Genomic DNA, 21,054 nt, shown 5'->3' on the forward strand with positions numbered 1-21,054 from the left:
TTACCCTTGATTGCGAAACTTTATTTGTGGAATTCTTCAGCCTTGCACAACTGAGCAAATGTTCCATTGCAAGGCAGAATGAGTGCTGCATTGTATGTCAGCCACTATTTAGTACACAGTTTCTTGTATTTCCCATAGTGGCCACAGAAAAACTGTCATGGCTTCTGGGTGAAAAAGAGAACCTATTTGCAAAAAGTCTGAAGGAATCCCTTCCCTGGATAAAAATGGAAAATGTGTTAAGTGTAGGCCTAGTTGCAAGGATGAAACTTGGTAATTAAAAATAGGGGTGTGCACGGAACCGCCAACTGCGGTCCGGCACTGGGTGGGGGGTATCTTTAAGAGTGGCGGGAGGGTTTACTTACCCCTCCCGACGCTTTCCCATTTGGCGCCCGTAATTCTATGAGTAATTGGGGTGGCAGGACACCAGCCGACATCGCCGCCCCCACACGACCGGATTACGGGCCAAATCGGCCCAAACCACTGCCGCCGCCGCCACTGACCACCCACCCAGCCGCCCAACACAAGGCCCGATTTTGGGCCAAAGAAGCCACCCCCACACGGCCAGATCACGGGCCAAATCGGCCCGAACTACAGCCGCGGCCGCCGCCGACCGCCCACCCAGCCACCCGAGTCCCAACCCCAACAAGGCCCGCGTCAGTCGGGCCGATCAGGGCCCTACAACTTGAAGGGAAAGGGGCGGCCTCGCAAACACCTCCCTGCCGCCCCTTTCCCGACATTGCTCTTCAAAACTCCCAGGCGTCCTTTGTGCCCAAAGGCCCAGTTTGGCCCGAGACTTTGCAGAGAGAGGAACTCTGTTTGCGAGCTCCTCTCCTTTGAGTTGTAGGGCCCTGATCGGCCCGACTGACGTGGGCCTTGTTGGGGTTGGGACTTGGGTGGGTGGTTGGCGGCAGCGGCCATGGCTGTAGTTTGGGCCGATTTGGCCCGTGATCCGGCCGTGTGGGGGTGGCTTCTTTGGCCCGAAATCGGGCCTTATGTTGGGCGGCTGGGTGGGTAGTCGTCGTCGGCTGCAGCAGTAGTTTGGGCCGATTTGGCCCATAATCCAGTCACGTGGGGGCGGTGACGTCGGCTGGTGTCCTGCTGCCCCAATTACTCGTAGAATTACGGGCGCTGATCAGGAAAGAGGCGGGAGGGGTAAGTAAACCCTCCCGCGGCTCTTAAAGATACCCCCCCACCCGAACCGGACCGCCCAGGTCCGGACCAGTCTGGAGGCTTTTTAAATGTCCTCCGAACCGGTCCGGGCCCATCCCTAATTACAAATCTTGCTGATTGGATAAAATGCTGTGGATGAAGATATGAAAGTGTCTGAATAATAATGTGGACCTGCAGCTTTATACAGGCAATGAGTAAAGGTATTACATTAAAACACAGATATGTGCTGCTTCCTAAATAAGTAAAAATCAAGTTATCTAAAAAATTACACAAAGTATAACTGCCTAGATGTTGCAAATGCTCTTATCGAGTTTAACACACTTTATATCAGATTTGCACCATTATTTAAGAAATATGTGAAAAAGTATCAGTGAGAAATTTGACTGAAATCAACCCCTCCTTGATATAATCTCTCTTGGTTCCATATCTTAGCTGCCACAACGTGCATTCTAACAGAGCCGCAAGGCTTTGTGTGGGACTGCAGTGATGCTGCAAGATAAGCCCGAACACTTTTAGAACCCGGCAACTGGGGAATCGGCATCACCATATTTATCCCCATTGTCACGAATGGGGATAAATACAGTCATGCTGCTTCTGCAACAGGACCGTTCTGTTAGATATTGTGGTAGCCACTGCCTCCTTGTTACACCAAGGTCAGCTTCAAGCATGTAGCTCTATGCTTAAAGCACCACACCTCTTCACCTCACTTTATCTGTGCCTTTGTTTCCTAGAATACCCCAATTTCTCACCCTGCTCTACTCAGAGTATACTTATGTATTATCTGACTCAGCTGTGTCTTTCTTTCACTTTAGCCTCTGCACCTTTTATCCTTTGACAAAAGCAATTCAATTGGTTATACTTGGAATCTGTTCAGTATTTGATAATCTAGGTGGACACTCTCGTACAATATGGTATCAGTTAATATTGGAAACAAAAATTCAAACAGACTCTACCCTAGTTACTGAACATTTAATTTTCAAAATGAACACATATTTTAAAAGAAAACCATCTGCTCGGATTTCATAATGTCAAATCAACTTCACTCGCAGTCTGATGCATTTATTGCTTATGTCACACCTAACAGCAGAGGGCACTGCAGGATTGTTCTCCCCCTCATCCAGATATAAATACTTTGCAACTTCTGTGGATAATGTATAAAAATTCAGACAGCAGCATGTGTGGGGACCTACCAAAGGCAACTGCGCTTCTTCAATATATGTAATTAGCATACCAACTCATACTTTACCTCGATAGCTAATACACCAATGGCAAGAGCTCCTGCAAGGTACACATACGTCTCAAAGGAGTTCAGTATCACAGTGTAGCAACCCTAGAAAGAAAAACTGTGGTGAAACAATCTTTAATTCAAAGTGTTTTAGGGCTTCCCCACCCCACCCATGACTTAGGAAGACCACAAGTGACAGAGGCCTAGTCAACCATGCCTTTAAGAAGTAGAACCGATTAAAAAGTTCACCGTTGGCAGCATAGGGATACAGAGTTGAACAGCTAAGCAAGAATCCAGAAGCTATGGCAAGGCAGGCAGCACGGGTGTAGCTATAATTGAGTGGATGGGTTCAAAGAACCTGGGCCCCCAGCTCCTGAGGAGCCCCCCAGTTAAACCCTTCTCTATTTTCTTCATTATCTCCCTCACACAGGCCCCCTGTCTCCGAGCTATGCCCTTGGCAGGCAGGAATAGTACTAGAGTCTTTATAGGATGGATGGATGGATGGATGGGAGAAATGGGTGGACAAACACTGCTACAACAAACACCACAAAGGAAGAGGGCTTAGAGGGTTTATTTTATTTCATTTTCAATCCAGCTCAGAAGACGTCACAGTTCTTGAGTTCTAGAACAAGCAGAATCAAACTGGAACAAGTCACGGTCAATTCACAGATGCATTTCTGAGGCAAGACTACACAGATTCATTTTCACATGAGGAGGCATTTTTATGACACTGCTTTCATGTGAATTTCATGACATTCCCCACATTTGAAAGAATATTGTTTTTCAAGTAGTCTCTCTGACATAGAAAAATCTATCCCTTTCAAACTTCGACTACAATTTGCTTATGGATCTAGTATTTAATATCAAGACAGTCTAGAAATCTTGCCACTCATCATAAAATACTGAAATTACAGCCAAATATAAACCCTCAATCCAATGGCCTCTCTTCACCAATTCACCCTAGTTTGGTGGCTTGCCCAACTGCACCAACCAGCTCACTGTCATTTCCCTCCATAATTCCTGGCAGCTCACTCCAAAAGAGCTTTGCTTCACACACTCACAGCCACATCTGCCCACATGATTACTCACTCATCAGTCCTCCTTTCTTCCTTTTCTTGTGGTGGCCCAGAGCAGCAGGATCTTGTACCAACATGGCATTAGGAAGGAACTTTCCCTTCTAGCAACTACTAGCCATTTTGTGGCTCTGATGAACAAAATGGTGGCCAGAAATGACCTCTGTGGTCATTTCCAGCCACCCCACAACCCATGGATACATGAGGTCAATGTGTGTGTTTTCCCCCCTCCCCCAGTGTATATTGAAGTCGGGTGTCTTCTACCTGACCTCTGCGGATACCAAATCTGTGTATAATGAGGTTTCCCTGTATATACATTTCTAAGTCACTTTCCCACCCTAAGGGCACCCGAGGAGGCCAGGAGTAAGAGTAGCCTTGCCTCCAATTATATTTTCACCTATTGTGAGAAAAGCAAAATGTTGCATTCATGCATGGTTTGCATTTGCAAGAGCCATAATATTGACTTGAACCTTAGGTTAATTCTTTCCTGTCCTATGGACCTCTTGGATGGCCTTGGACAAGTCTCCATTCTCTCAGTCTCAATTTTCTATCTGAAAAATGCTAGCAACAATGAATTGTGTTGCAGGATTGCTGAGAGAACAAACATCACAAAGAATGCTGAACATTTTGTCTCATAAACCAGTGCAGGGTAATCCAAAGAAAACATTAACAACAATAAAATATGGAAAGACAGAAGGTCTAGAGAAGGGATGGGACAAATTCTGTATTAGTTTAGGTACATAAATGCGTTTATAAAATAAGGCCCTCCAAGGCAGAAGCATGTGAACTTGCCATCAGTTTAATTTTCACCAGATATGATGAAAATGCAAATGTTGTTTTTTTTTAATGGGGTAACTCTGTATCCCACATTGGCCAGCCTTGACAACCATAACAGAGAGGTACACAGAAGTATTTACTGTTGACGGATCATCAATTAACTCAGGGGTACGTTTGTACCACAGCAGTTTTTTTTATCATGGAGGCAAAACCACTTATGGTAATGACTTGCACTTTGCAAGTTGTTTACTAGTTTGTCTCTGACGATGTCCTAAATGGATAAAATTTTAGAATTAAGAACCAACAATTAATTAATGTTTTGCACTTCTAGGGGTACAGAAATATCCCATGACAGCCAGTAAGGGTTAAATTATACTGTGAAGTCTTATTCAGATTTCATACCTGTTGGTACATGTCCTTTCCCATGAGACAGTCTTCCTCATTGACAAATGCTCCTTTGCGAGACTGGGGATTCCGTTGGCAACATGCTTCAGGAACTTGTTGGAAATGAGGGGCAGATTCAAAATCATCTGGACCATTGACACCACAGCAGCCAAACTAGCATATATGAAAGGCAACCACATGGTTAACACTGTTTTATTGCAGTATAGGAGGCAACAGAGAGAAATGTTTAAAAGGAGGGCAAGAAGATCTATGGGAACCAACTAGGCAATCAGAATTGCTGTAGCAGCTACGTGCATTCTGCAAATGGACACAGATCACACAATTTGGTATTACTGTAAAATTCTGCATCCTTTTAAAAAATAAATGTGTTTTTAGTTTTTCTAGCTGTGTAGGTCAGCTTGAAACTCAGCAGGAATTTCAGCAGGCTCCTAAAGCTGAAAAACTCCTAAAGTTGAAAAGGGGTTCAGTAAACTCCCTGGAGCTAAGAGGGCTGGGTTTAGTTCACTATATAGCTCCTTGCCATGATTAGGAAACAAAATAATTACACAAAATAAGCAGTCATTCACAAATATGTCTAATTAGCATAATTTATATAGATCACATAATTTAGCTTTTTGGGTACAATATTGGGGTTATCTTGGCACAGAGTATACAAAGCCCTGAATATAGGTCCTTATTGAAGATGTGTTTCAATAATAAAAATTGAAGGTAACTCCTATTAAAATGGATCAATTTCCAGGGTAAGTGTGTGTGTGTGTGGGGGGGGGAGACAATGCCTAGATTAAAACATAATGAGAAATATTTGATTGTCTTCATTAGTCTTTCGGATAAAATCCAAAGTGATTTACTTGGCCTCAACCATCAAGCCTGCAGCAGAACTAGGAATAAAGCCTAGATCTCCTGATGCCAATGAAAGCTTCCTTTCTAGGGCTAATAGCAACTTTGGGGAAACAATTTTTAATAGGACCATGGTGCAGTGAGGAAGCATTTTTGCATGTTGCAGTTTTGAACCTGATTGTGCCCCAGCAACCAAACCTTATGTTTAATATAACATATATGATCATATAAATGGCCTCTGCACATGCACCAAGGCCAGGTGAGTGCTGGAACCATACCACTAACACTGCACAGGATGCCAGGTGGAGCATCGCTGCTTGAGGCAGCATGTAGGTGTGGTGGTACTGCTGGTAAGCACCTTCTAATTTACTTTTAAAGGTGCCACTTGCACCTTTAAAAGTGCCACCCTTAGCAGCCACCACTGCCTTCAGACATGGAAAGTTTTATAGAAACGGTCAATGATATGCTGGCTGTTTCCAGTAGCAAGTTGTCCTGAAATGATTAGCTCAGATACTAAATGGGTTTCAGCCAGGTTGGACTCCATGGTATAATCTGTTGGACTCCATGGAATATTTTGTTTTCTACTCCGATCTCTGTTGCCTTATAAAGTCATGTTGGGTAAATACTTCTCTTTACATGACTGCACAAGGCAAACTGTCATCTAGAGATGCTAATACTCACTGTGATCATGACTGAGTTCCAGGTGGAAGAGAAGACATCGGACTCATTGTTCCGCTGATAATGCTTCTTCAGCTCCTTGGTAAAGAACTCTCGGGTCAACTATAACAGAATGAAACCAAAAGCTAAAGGATTCCAGTCAGCACTTCCTATCCAACACACAGACACATGATGGCAAGCAGTGTTTATATACTGCCAACACTATTAGCACTTGATAGATTAATCTTACAAGATAATCTAACATTTGTTGAGTCAGGCACTCCCTGATTAACTATTTTGACATTTTATATCCTTCATAGCTGAATTAGGAAAAAAAGGCAGTGGCACTTGGCATATCCTTGAAGTGTACTACACACAATCCCTCTCTAAAATAGCTTTAGGGAGAAAATTCCAGGAGACTCTCACCACCGTAATGGATTAGGCTGTAATACTACTACTACTACTAGTAGTAGTAGTAGCAGTAGCAGCAGCTGAGCAGCAGCAAAATTGCTTTTCAGTTCAGAGAACTCCACTGTAAGAATTTAATAAGGGGCGTAGCAAGGTTGGAGTGGGCCCAGAGACAAGATTTTAAAATGCCCCCCCCCCCGAAGCTCAGCTCATGAAGTAAAGAAATCTTAAACAAGGCTGAATAGTGGTAACAAAAAGCATAGTGTTTACACACACACACACACACACACACACACACACACACACACACACCCCTATGTGCCACAATAGAACATCATCCTAAATTATTTTTTTAAAGGTTTTGTAAGTTGTGGATGATGCAAGTCATTTAATGGCACTAGTGAAAGACATGCTGTTCTGGTAGCTCCAGGTCTTAACACTCACATCAATTTCGGGCGGTGAATACAACTGAAGGAAGCCTGGGCGGGTGCACGGCTGGGGGAGTAAGTCATGTGACTTGCCTCTGGGGGGACCCCAAAGCAGTGGGCCCCCAGACAACTGTCTCCCCTTGCCCTATTATAGTTATGCCCCTTAAATACCTTAAAGATATTTAAGGTATCTTTGGATAAATAGATTATTATGGACTCTGCACCTCTCTGTTTAAACCCTCTGATGAATTTTCACATATCACCACAAAAAAGAAGATCCTTCTAGATCATGATATGTAAGGCAATTTCCCCCTTGGAACCTTCCAAGTCTTGAATTTTCCCCAAGATCCCAAGTATTAAACAATTAAAAGATTAAGGGAGCACCCAGTGGACTCTGTTGATACTCTCTGTTGACTTCATTGGAGAGGTTCAGATTCTAAAGGAGTTGGTACTCTCATACATTTCATGTCTAACACACAAAAATCACTTTGCCTATTAGATATAAATAGATAGATAAATAGCAAGGGATCTAATTCCAACCTAATTTTAAAAAGTGTTGCTTGCTTGGATTAAATGCGGGAACATGGAAAGGCAGCTACAGAATTATAAATCACCTTCTCTCCCTCCCTGTGTTTTAAAGAGCAAAAAACAAAACCACTACTTAATAAAACCTGATACCATATATTTATTGCATTGCATCTCCAGAGTTAAGATTAACAGTGATTCTTTTACCAAGCTTATGTGTCGCACTGAATGACACAAGCAACTACCTATTAACTCTATATTGTGAATGTCAGTTGCATATAAATATAAAATGGAACTTGATGAAATATCTATACATTGGGTAGTATCTAGTCTTGCTCTTGCGTAAATGCTGTTGTGTTAGCTTAAGGACACAATGTGGTCATTGCGCAAAGAAATTCTGAAAGTTCAGCACACACACACACGCAGACCCAGCAGCAAACACACTTTGGAACAGGAGAGGCTTTTAGACTGGATGGGGGACCACAACCTGCTCCAGACTAGTAGGTGTGCTACTGCAACATTTGCAACCTCTTGCACAAGCCCCTATATGTCCAAATGAGGAACTCCTCACATAATATGTGAGAGGAGAGCTGGTCTTGTGGTAGCAAGCATGACTTGTTCCCTTAGCTAAGCAGGGTCTGCCCTGGTTGCATATGAAAGGGAGACCACATGTGAGCCTTGTAAGATATTCCCCTCAGGGGATGGAGCCGCTCTGGGAAAAGCAGAAGGATCCAAGTTCCCTCCCTGGCTTCTCCAAGATAGGGCTGAGAGAGATTCCTGCCTGCAACCTTGGAGAAGCCGCTGCCAGTCTGTGAAGACAATACTGAGCGAGATAGACCAATGGCCTGACTCAGTGAGGTGAGTCTCACGATCGGTGAGACTCGCCGGAGGGGGTTCTGTAGGGAGAGTGGGTTTGGCCCGCTCTCCCTGCAGACAATCCAGGCTGTAGCCCTGGGTAGCCAGATTGGTCACCCACATGACTGCCAGCTCTGTCACGTAGCTGGCGGGGGCTGTGGGGATTGGTGACCGCATGGTCCCCGGAAGTTCCATGATGTCCCACGCGAGTGAAACCCTCAGGGCCAAGAGGCTTGATTCAGCCTCCTGGCGGGGGTCTCCTTGTGTGTTGCTGCCATGTGGAGCTAAGCTGCGGCAACACACTATCGAAAAGACAGGGTTAGCAGAGCACTCATTCCACTAACCAAAGGGAGGGCTAGTTAAGCAGGTTACCCACTTTGAGGACACTGGGCTCGCCTGTGAGCCCAGTGGTTCTCATGCTCGCCAAAAAGCAGGCTAGGCTCCCTTAGCCCGCTTTTTGGTGACCGTGTGAATGGCAGCTTCCTATGTTCCCATATGTATTCTGATGGGTCTTCTTCCACTAGCCACAGTGCCAGTTTGCAGAGTATGGCAAGTGCAATAAGTCCTTCTGTGAGTGCCAAACCATTGGACCAAGGAGCATTTTGTTTGGCAAGTATCATCTCTATTTAGGTCAATTAGTTCTCTTGTCTCTTGAATGTTTTACATAGTTGTGGTTCCCCCATTCAATCTAAAAGCCTCTGCTGTTCCAAAGTGTGTGTTGCAGGGTGTGCATGTGTGCTGACCTTTCAGAAAACAAGCAACTTTTTCTGAATGCTTGTTGAGAAAATACCGAGTCTGAATTCAGCTGAGTTTGCCCATCAGTAGTTCCCATAAGTGTACTCTCTGCAGCAACTGCCAGAACAAGCCTTCCAGATCCCTCTCATTCATATCAGAAGTACTGCATAATAGCACAACACATTTTAACTCTCTTTCAAAAACACAGCATGCTATTTCTGTAGCGTGAATGGACCTCACAGGTCCACAAAAAGCCTTTTTGCAGAGGGCTTATTAAAGCTACACCTTGAGCAACTTCAGCCTGAAAAGGCTGTGTTACCTTTAAATGGAAATGCTTATTAGTCAGACAGGATGAGGATGTTCCTTGGGGAAATAAAGCAGAACCTTCAGGGACCTCCAGGTTAGGAGGTGCTCCCACATATGCTCAAGCATTGTGTTTCCCTTCCCTTCTTTTGCATAATTTACCCGCCTGGTTCCCATCCTGCGGAGACAGCCGCTCAGACATTTTATTGATGCTTGTCTGTTTCCTAAATGCAGACTTTGAAACTAATATTACAGTTGGTAATAGTCCCAATTGGCTCTTCCTTTGACCAGTTCTGGAACAAAAGAGTCATTTGAATATAAAGTGAAACCTTTATTTTGACAGGCATGATCCCAAAGGAAATGTTGAGGTTTGTATGTGTGAGTTTTATGAGATTTGACCTAAAACAAAGCCCAGTGCAGGGACTGTGCTTATTTAACAGAAAAATAACCTATTGCATTTCACTGGTCTAACATTTTATTTTGTTACAAACATCTGAATGTTAAGGGGGGGAGGAGTTAACAACTTAGCTACACAGTTCACTTTCAGCTTAAAAAGAAATCAATAAAATAAAGCAAGCTAAGATCAGCCAGAGTGTACTACTGACCAAGCATGGTTTGGGCTATGGAGGTCTCTTTGGTGCTGTATCTCCGATGCACAAGCTACCTGGCTCAACAGATGTAGTATTCTGCAGTGGCATCACAAACTCCACATTTACCTGTTTCCGTATACAAATTTGGCATGCTCAAAAAGTGTGCCTGTGAGCTGGAGAAGAACTACTGGGGGCATGGGCCCCTTTTGCTGACTTACCTGGCTCTGGCTGTGGTTATGGCAGGGGGAGAGGTTTCCTCCCTCTCTCCCTTCTTGCGCTTGGTATGCTGCACAGAAACTTCCCAAGTATGAGGGAGTGAGAGGAGCAGAGGAGGAAGAGGAGGAGGAGGAGGGCAGAGAAATAGAGGCCTCCCTCACTGCACTTGCCAAAACCCAGCTGCCTGCCAGTGAAACTCAGCAGCTGAAGCCCCCATGAAAGGGGCTTGGACATTTAAAAAAGGGGGAGGGGATTATTTGTACATTGCTAAATCTCAACGAGACTATGGAGAAGTCTATGGAGAGGAGAGCTGGTCTTGTGGTAGCAAGCATGACTTGTCCCCTTAGCTAAGCAGGGTCTGCCCTGGTTGCATATAAATAGGAGACTAGAAGTGTGAGCCCTGTAAGATATTCCCCTCAGGGGATGGAGCCGCTCTGGGAAGAGCAGAAGGTTCCAAGTTCCCTCCCTGGCTTCTCCAAGATAGGGCTGAAAGAGATTCCTGCCTACAACCTTGGAGAAGCCGCTGCCAGTCTGTGAAGACAATACTGAGCTAGATAGACCAATGGTCTGACTCAGCATATGGCAGCTTCCTATGTTCCTATGAGGAGGGAAATGCAGAGCTTTGGCCAGTCCTAATACAAATTAAATACTGGAGGTTTTGAATACTGATGTACTGTATTTTATTCATGATATTTTCCTATCATAGAGATGCAACTGCTTTTAAAGAGAATGAAATGTCTTCCTTGACATTTGGACAACCAGAGGCACATAGTAGCAAAACTCAGACTAGGGATTCCAACCTCAAACAAACTGCAGGATCTAATTGCTGAAGAAGGGAACCTAGAGTCTGGGGTAGATTATTTGCATGCTGTAGTCCATATTTTCCTCCTGGAGCCTCTTTTGTTTCCATTGAACTGGAAGGCACCAAACATTCAAATTGCTAGGCTTCTCTAGCTCCCACTCCATGTCTTGGAATCACCCTCTCAAAACAGATCTTAAAGAGTTCGAAGTTCTAGGCTTTAAAAGTTGTCTCTGTGCCTACACTTCTTACACAGCAATAAGCTTCCCTCCATCAGTGCAGCTGTGTGATGGTAGAAGGCATCTTGCTGCAATGTAGCTATTACTAGCTTTCTATAAGACAGGAGATGGCACAGTTATGGATCACCTACATGGGGAGAGAGGTTTCTCCCACCAAGAGCTAGCTTGATCTGAGCTAGGAGGAACAGATGCTTCTGTAGCTACAACTTGTACTTTTTGCCGTCTCCTAAGAACTGGATAAGCCACCTAACAGCGCAGAGGGGAAGTAAGTTGCCTAGGGAGCAAGAGGTTGTCAGTTCGAATCCCCGCTGATATGTTTCCCAGACTATGGGAAAAACCTATATTGGGTAGCAGTGATATAGGAAGATGCTGAAAGGCATCATCTCATAATGTGCGGGAGATGTCAATGGTAAACCCCTTCTATATTCTACCAAAGAAAACCACAGGGCTCTGTGGGCATCAGGAGTCAAAACACTGACTCGACGGCACAACTTTACCTTTAAGAACTGTATAAGCATCTATCACTTTCATGGTGCTGTTCGTCCTAATAAAAGACTAATGTGAGCTGGTCGAATACGGCAGTTCCAAAACTCTTGATGCAAATAAGCCTCCAGCTGCTCCTGGATGAGGATGAGCTTAAGTTATGCATCTCTCCCTTCTAAAGAAAAACATGACAACTTGCTAGAGAGAATTGTGCCCACACGGCCCAAGAGAAAGTGGGTTAAACTTGGGCCATAACTAGAGATATGCAACACGATAAATTCAGCTATAGTGTGGGCACAACTCTAGGGTTGAGGCAGCTTCTTTGACAGGCTCCTGCCAACCCCTTTTCTCAAGTGAATATATCCGAGTCAGCATACTATTTCAGGCTCCTCCTCATCACAGCAAGCTGCAACAAGGGAGGTTTCATCTGACCCCCCAACCCCAACCCCGGTACCATGACTTCTAGTTGGCGAAGCAGGCAATGCTCTAAGGATTACCAGCCATTCCCAGCCGACTTTGGTCCCTCTTAGAAGCTCCACCATAGAAATCCCCTTTCCATCTGATTAGTGCCTCTGAATGCACATCAACAAAGTTTCTACATTAAGGCCTCTGTGCCTGCCAGGGGGCTGGACTATCGACAAGCATGGTCTACTAAGCTTAAAACAAAACATCACCAGTGGTACAGTGCAGAGTAAGGTATTTTTTTTGAAAAACACCCTCCAGCCTTGGCCAACCTGAGGTGGCTACTTGGTCTCATGTAACAGCCAGCTAACCTTGCACTGAAATCTGGATGGGTGATGCCACTGCAATAAAGAGGGCATTTGGCAGGCAGGAGTTACTGAAATAGCCAGCGGCTTCTGCCTTCCAACTGGCCCACAGGCCTGAGGCTACATCTGGTCCTGTACTGGCAATATGCTATGTCCTGCCTCTGGGCATTGCCACCTCTGACACCACAATATGAGCCAGAGGGAAATAAGTGGTAATTCAGCAAGCACAGTTCTGCCTCAGCATCCATTTTTCATTTTATTCAGATACAAGGAATATCAATTCTCTTACTTTGAAAACCTCTTTGCTTTTAACACTGCCTTTCACGGCTCCAACTAGACTGTCAGCAATTGTCTGTAGTGGACTCTTCCCCCCACCCGGACTTTCTCCACTCCTAGTCCCACAACACATCCCCCCTGTATTCAAAGGAAGGATTTTCTCTTCTACAACTCCAGTCACTTGAAACCGTATCCTCGCCTCTCTGGTTCACCAGCTATCCATCTCATATCAAACCTCAGCAGAAAACATCTCTTTTCTTCCATGTTGTTCATTCTTAATTTTTTCTTTTCCCTTTGCTATTAATTATTTAACTCCAACTATATTATTTAACCCCGTATAGTGCTGAGAGAGCTCTGGATGCAAGATATTGTGCAAGATAAAGTTGTGCTGCATCATAAGGCAGGCACTAAAGTGTCTTATCAATTACTTCTGTCTCAGAGGATGACAGGCTATGTGGAGAAGAGCATTAGCCATAACACTACCTTTGCAAGCCAAGAAGCTATTAAAAATGTGAGAAGGCAGCATCTACATAGAATAGTGTAGTATTCAAGAGAAAGCATTTTGCAACTTATAAGAATAATATTTTAACCTCCTCTATTACTTCAGCACAACTAATAACCTCATCTTTCAAGCTCTGGCTGCCACTTGCCTCAGTAAGAGTGGACAAAAGCATATTTCATTACAGCCTCACAACCACTCCAACCATTTTTCTCTCATAGCATATTTACTCATCCGTTTCATTCATTTAGCAACAACATGTACCTGACACCAATCCAAGAAAATTGTTTACATGACACAGGGATACTGAGGCTGCTAATTAGGGGCAGACCCTCCTAAATTAGACATTTCACCTCAACCTGGTTTAATCAGCCACAAAATTCCAGGATATTATTGCTATAGCTACAGCCCTTTACTACAGCAGAACACTGCGAGGGCATGCCACTGAAACAACCCTACAATGTGGCCATGGTATAATATGGCACATGGTTCATGACTCCAAGTTGAAAATATAAAAATAGATTAGAAAAAGCTTGTGATTACTCAAAGGGTCTTTTCTTTGTATTACAATACACTTCTGCTTTTAGTTATCTCTAGATTGTGACAGCAATTTAAGGTACATAGGAGGGGAAGACTGAGCATGTAAAGAAATATCAGGGCAGGGCAGTATTTAAAGAGTAATTAAGCATCCTGGTTGATGCGCATTTTGTTGGCCTTAGTTTACACACATTGATGGCAAATAAATAAAAATTCAAAGTATGCTACAACACTGGCACCACATCTAACTATTGTAAATTTAGGTTTTGTTCAAGTACCAGCCAGTAAGGACCTCACAACTTAAAATCAGCAACTGTCAGGGCTGTTTCTACATTTTTACTTGATAATAGAGTACAAAGTTTCTTCATTTTTGGTCAAACTGATCAGAGTTTAAATTAAGGAAATTCCTTTTTCTGAGGTGTGCTTTCAAGAAAAGGAAAGTACCATATGACTGAATACTTCCAAACCAACACTACACTTGCAGTTGTGCAAATTGTGCAACAGCTGCTGGCTGTGCTATTGTCTTCTTCTACCATGATAGCAGACAGAGAGCAGAAAGAAGTTTTCTGAGGCCACTGATGCCCTAATATCAATAAGGTTCTCCTCTAACTTGATCAGTAGTTCAGTGCCAAGTCAGAAATCTGGAAGAATGCAGACCCCCACAACAACAAATAAATCATGACACCAAACAACCTAAGGCAATATCACACTCTGAGGCTGTTCTCACAAGCAGCCTAGCCTGGGCCAGGCTGCTCGTGTGGAACGCTGGGATCCATGTGAGCTTGCACCCAGCCGGGAGTGCTGGGATCCCACTCCTAAGCCTGGCTCTTAGCCGAGGTTAAGGGAGCAAGTGCTCCCTTAACCCAGCTCATATGTCTCCTCGGGAGCCCGAGGAGACACAGAAACAGGTGCCTAGAACACCCATCTGATAGGAGAATCCCCCAAAGGCACTGCACTCATCACACAGTGCCTTGTGGGTACCCAGAGCCCAGGAAATGAGTCCCGCCTTCTGTTGATTCATGCTGCTCCAGGCAGCATGGGTCTTATGTGTGCACGGCTTGCGCAGGCACAAAGAGCAATTGTCTGGGAGAAGGTAGATTGAACCCTGCCTTCCCCCGCATCCGCCTGCCTGGTGGTGTGACTAGCTACTCTGAATTGTGTGGACAGCATATGGCCTATATTTTCTGCTAGTATTTTCAAGAGCACTGCGGAGTATGCTAACTGAACTGCCCCAAACAACAAAAGCAGTTGCTTAGGCAGTCATTTATTTAAGAGAGTCAGTGAAGCACTTCACAGTCTGAGAGGCATGGTCCTACAATCTCTTGCAGTTCTGTGGAAAATGCTTGGCCTCGACATTTAAGAACTATTCCCCAGCCACCACTGTAATATTGAAAAGATCCTGGGTTATACTTCTCAGGTTACTCAGTACAGCTGCTTGGTTGTGGCAGTAAAGTATCACGTCCAACCCTGAATGGAGATATGTGGAAGATCAGAACACAGTTGAAAATGTTGTGGTTCTGAGGTCAGCAGCTGTTAATTGTACTGAATGAGTGCACTGAGTACTTGATGAAAGCTCTATACACATACCTTTAGCCTATCATCTGATTCTCCAGTATAGTCTGCTGAAACTTGCTTAGCAGTACTGTGCAGTGGGTAGTGGATGCAGTACAGGAAAACATATCATGCTTGTATATATAAGTGGGCATTAGGAAAATGGGCATCCCAGAATATCTCATTGTTCTCATGAGAAACCAATACACAGGACTGGAAGCCACAGTCCAGACAGAACATGGTGAAACAGAGTGGTTCCAGATTGGTAAAGGAGTAAGACAAGGCTGTATACTTTCTTCCTCTTTATTCAGTTTATATGCTGAACATATACTGAGAGAAGCTGGATTGGAAGAAGATGAGCGTGGTTTTAAAGTTGGAGGAAGAAACATCAATAACCTGCACTACACTGATGACACCATTCTGATAGCTGAGAATGCGGATGATCTTCAAGCTCTTGTAATGAAAGTCAACGTGCACAGTGAAAAAATGGGACTACAATTAAATGTAAAGAAGACTAAACTAATGACAATGGGTACAGCAACCAAGCCTCAGAATTGACAATGAAGACACTGAAGTGGTGGATAGCTTCTGCCTTTTAGGATCGACTGTCAACAGTAAAGGATCCAACAGTCAAGAAATACACTGCAGACTAGCACTTGGTAGGCTTGCAATGAAGGCCTTGGAAAGGATATTTAGATGCCATGATGTGTCTATACCTACTAAGATTAGAATCGTTTGGACGATGGTTTTCCTCTTTACACTCTATGGATATGAAAGCTGGACTTTGAAGAAGCAAGACGGAAAAAGCATTGATGTTTTTGAACTCTGATGCGGGAGAAGACTTTTGAGGATAGCATGGACAGCCAGGAAAACAAACAAATGGATCCTAGAACAAATCAATCCAGAATTTTCACTCAAGGCACAAATGACCAGGTTCAAACTATCATACTTCGGAAACATTATGTGAAGACCCAGCTCCCTTGAGAAGTCTACAATGCTGGGGAAAGTTGAAGGTAAGAGAGGAAGAGGACGACCAGCAGCAAGGTGGACAGACTCAATTACGACAGCAATGAATGTACCACTGAGAGACCTTAAAGGCCAAGTTGAAGATAGATCATCCTGGAGAGAATCTATATATGTGGTCGCTAAGAGTCAACACTGACTTGACAGTACTTAATCAATCATCAATCAATATACAAGTTGGGGGCATACACACAAGTATAATACAGGGGGCTGTGCATGTGTGTGGTTTTCCTTTGCTGTCTGTGAGGTCTTCTCTTTTGCTATCCTGAAATAATTTAAGGAAGTCAGAAAACAAGGACTGTATTGACCCAACCACAATAAATGCCTAGGAAGCAATCACTATTTATAGAGCAATCGCTGTCACCACAAAGGCACAATTACTCTCTCTCCCTGTCTCTGTTATTTGGAAGGGGGCATCTAAGCTGTTTACAAAGCACTGTTCTTTTCTTTCTGTTCCGTTGTGACCACCAGCTGACAAAGGAGACATTCTTTCTTTCTGACTTTTACACACATATATAGTCATTTTACCATTGATTTTGTAAACCTCTCTTCTTTATTTTACAGCCCTTTTAAAGGGAAACACATCGAAGCTCTTTGGGATAAATTAAAATCACGTTAAATCTTTGTTAACTCTGTTGCAAGGCCTTTCTTTACGTGTTCTCTCATTAATTTCTTATGAATAAAACACGCACTGGAATTAGGGTTGTCAAACTATTAAAAGGCTTATTTTAGTTGATTGGTCTGTTTTCAACAGATTAATTAACTAACTAACCAACTGAAATATTACAGTGTTTCAATACAAGTGATGTTTTATTTGTTTATCATATTTTTATACCTCCTGATATGTACATCTCAAGGCGGTGTACAAAATTTAAAGCACAATACAAAGACCTGAAGATGTATAAGGAAGAGTATGTCTCTTTCTCTAAGTCACAAAAGCAAAACACATATTAAGGGAGGAAAACACAAGAAACAAGGATAGATGTCATTTGTTCCATCTGTATCATACAAGCTTTATAGAAGATCATTTCATCCGGCTGCAATTGCAAAAATGTTTTTACTTCCATTTAGATTAACAGCATTAATCAATAAATTGGCATGATTAAGCAATTACATGATCACAGATTTAAGATATGCTTTAAGATACTGCTTTATCATACTAATTAACTGATTGATGTTTTCAACCCAGATAGTTCTGAATCTATTAAGCCCATAATTAACATTTGTGCTCCAGCATCATCTCAACAGCTTGACCATAATAACTGGTACTTTATTGCCAGAATGCTCAGAATTAGGTGGACTGCCCTTCTTCCCCATGCAGTCCTGAGTCCTGTTGGTGGACTCAGGACTTCTACTTTGCCTTCTACTGATGCCGAGTTCAAGATAGTGACCTTGCACTATCCACTGGCCACTTCCCCACCATGGAGCCAGAGATGCCAGTGCAACTATAAATCCAGCTTTTTCAGCAGGAAGAGTGCAGACCTACACTGTTGAGGGTAAAGAACATGGCAATCAACTTCAAACCACCTGATTTCAGAGTGGACATCACTGTAAGAAAATGTAACAAGATTGTAACAAATATTTGTGGACAAATGATACATTTGGCACAGTGTGCTGAAAAAAGATTTTGAGTGGGCCTCAAGACAAAACACAATACAAATAACCAAGTTTTGGTTTTGCTAATTAGAAGATAAACTTAGCAAGCATGAATGGTTACACAGTTGCAATGTGAGGCCACCCCCAAAGAAAACAAATTGTACTAGTAAGAACGAATCTGCCTACTTTCCTATCACTATCTCTGCAATTGGACTAAATTTGGTCCAAATCAGTAGGCAGTTCACAAGTTAGCCCACTTACATCTCAAATGTTCATATGTCTGCCATCTTGAATTGGGTTGAATGACATCATCACAAACTATGCCGTTGAGGTCTCCCCATGTGTCCCTACAACTGTACCAAATCTGGTTCAAATTGGTCCATTGCAAAGTTGATGGGGGACTCACACACATGGACACACAGACAGAAACACACACGGAATGCCAGGTGATCCCATAAGCCTACTGGAAAGTAGGTTAAAAATGGTTCATCACAGTAAAAAGAAATCTTGGGCTTCCCTTGGAAGTCCTCAGTTGTTTTACTTGAGGAACCACTATATTTGCCTCAAATTTAGTTTTAGGCAAATTTTGGTTACAATCCAATAATGGATGGGAAGAAGCCTCCACTCTTCTCACAACAAATTTTACTAATTTATGGAAACTCTTACTTTCCATAAAGAATTCATCTAAGGAAAAACCTGAAAACTCATTTCAATCTTCACTCTAGGTGGAAATTCCAGCTGCAATTCCAGCTGCAATTGCCAAATTCTAGGTGGCAACTCTAGTCCAGACATTTTCTATCTCTTTCATGAGATTTGAACTGAACAATTCACCCAAAACTGAGTGCAATCAATGACTGTTTACAAACTTGCACTGAGGACCACATCACTTTTTCGTATTAATTTTCTTACTGGGTCAACTCAAGTAACAGCCAGTCTGGAAACACCCTTGCATAGTAAAGGACTTCTGTGATGTTAGCTAAGAGGTTCTAAAAGTCAACACCAGTAGAGTGCTCAGATGAAATCCTCCACAATACCAGTATAATTCTACTCCATGGGTAGAAAGATAGGCAAAGAAATAAATTGCCTCCCCTCTCAAAAATTCTGCTTTTAGAAATGCTGTACAATCAATACTAACCAGCATTTTAAAATTCCTTTTCCCACGAGATCACCAAAGGTTCTCAAACATGGACATAGTAAATTCCCCTAATCTACATTGTAAAGATGGTCACCTTAAGTGGCGCAGTGGGGAAATGCTTGACTAACAAGCAGAAGGCTGCCAGTTTGGATCCCTGCTGGGAAACACCTATATCGGGCAGCAGTGATATAGGAAGATGCTGAAAGGCATCATCTTATACTGTGCAGGAGGAGGCAATGGTAAACCCCTCCTGTATTCTACTAAAGATAACCACAGGGCTCTGTGGGCGCCAGGAGTCAAAATCAACTTGATGACACACTTTACCTTACATTGTAAAGATATCTCAGTACACAATTTCACATCATGATTTAGAAACATGCTGAATCCATTCTTTCAAAATACTTTGTCTAGGACAGAGTGTGAAAAATAATCTCATTTTAATTTCTACATGCAAAATAAAAATAGGTGTGTGTGTGAATTGGTTCACAGCAAAGACAGGAAACATGGCTGATGTCACTCATTCATGATCAAAGAAGGAATTCAAAGCAAAGGGGTAAAATTAAAGACTGTTGAGCCTATAGTGGTGAAGAGTATCCATGCTAGCCCTAAACCTCTGACACATACATACTCCATCTCCAATATGTATAGAATAATAATAATGCCCTACTGTACAGCGACTTGATGGCACTTAATCAATCAATCAGTCACTGTACAGGATTGTTGTAAGGTATACTGCAACAGTGTATGTGAAGGAAAAGTGATAAACACATAATATACTACAAATTATATTATACACTATAAATACACAATATTATGACATCCTCTGAAAACAGAGACATAAGAAGAGCCTTGCTCGATCAGAGCAAAGATGATCAAGTCCAATATTCTGTTTCCAACAGAAGCCAGCCAAATGCCTCTCAGTAGATTACACTACAGCTGACTGCAGCACAAACGCATGCTGGATGGGCTTTCAAGCTTTGCAAGTAGCGCCATTGCATCTGACCATCTACTGCACTTCCTAACTGATGAATAAAAAGCAAGCCCTGTGTTTAAAGCACTGAGTTACACCGTGCAAAAATTCATGTCCACGGCTCATCTTGTAAGGTTCTCTTGCTCAGCCTTCTAGTGCCCGCTTTGTTTTTTGTTCTTTACATGCTATTCTTTTACAGCTCACACAGAAATACTCCAAGATGCAACACTGAGGCTACTGATTTGTGCCAGGAAAACCCAAAGTAAATACAAAGGAAAATATAAAAACAAACTTAAAAAATAAACAGAACACCCCTTTCCCCCTACCAATGGCACAATGAACAAAGGGCAAAGGCAAGAGGGGCCACACAAGGACATGCTATCTTACACAGGCCATGTAAATTGTAAACATGAGCTTTCAGTGATTCCGTCTGCAACAATGGAACGAGCAAAACCAAATATTTGCTGGTGTCCCCCCCTTCTTTTGTTCTTCTGTGCATAGAATTCATGAGAACAACCGCACTCCATAGTTGACCAAGTACCATTTCGAACTACACAAGTGCACATATGCAGCTGAGTTACTTTGGCTGATCAGCTGGTCTTATTTTTCCTTTAACTGGGATTTTTCCTTTAAGGACTACTGAGCTTGCCACCATCCTAACTCCTTCTCAAGGAAACAGAATAAATGAACAAAACCAAAAAACCAATCTTGGCTACTATTTTCTGCTTTTTTCCAGTTCTCCTCCTGTAGTCTTCTGTCCCCTGCTACAATATAATCCTTTTGGTATTGTGATTTGGGTTAAGGCCCTGGGTGGGAGGAGACAATGGTAAACCCCTCCTGTATTCTACCAAAGACAACCACAGGGCTCTGTGGTCACCAGGAGTCTACACCAACTTGATGGCACACTTTACTTTACTGGGGTTTACAAACCCGAACTCTATACAGTTTGAACAGATAACCGGATGTTACTGTTTT

The 21,054-nt window shown here is 43.0% G+C and overlaps 1 protein-coding gene across 10 annotated transcripts in view; it reads right to left on the reverse strand.

Moving 5' to 3' along the window:
- Positions 1 to 21,054, reverse strand: part of TSPAN18 (tetraspanin 18) — a 301,343-nt gene that overhangs the window by 13,750 nt on the left and 266,539 nt on the right. For all 10 annotated transcript variants that reach the window (XM_053263590.1, XM_053263511.1, XM_053263561.1 and 7 more), the window contains 3 exons: positions 6,169 to 6,267; positions 4,648 to 4,803; positions 2,417 to 2,500 (listed from right to left, as the gene is read on the reverse strand). In XM_053263590.1, coding sequence (XP_053119565.1) covers positions 2,417 to 2,500; positions 4,648 to 4,803; positions 6,169 to 6,267 — 339 coding nt within the window. The remainder of the gene's footprint in view (positions 1 to 2,416; positions 2,501 to 4,647; positions 4,804 to 6,168; positions 6,268 to 21,054) is intronic.

Source organism: Hemicordylus capensis, chromosome 1, assembly GCF_027244095.1.
Source record: "Hemicordylus capensis ecotype Gifberg chromosome 1, rHemCap1.1.pri, whole genome shotgun sequence".
NCBI lineage: Eukaryota > Metazoa > Chordata > Lepidosauria > Squamata > Cordylidae > Hemicordylus > Hemicordylus capensis.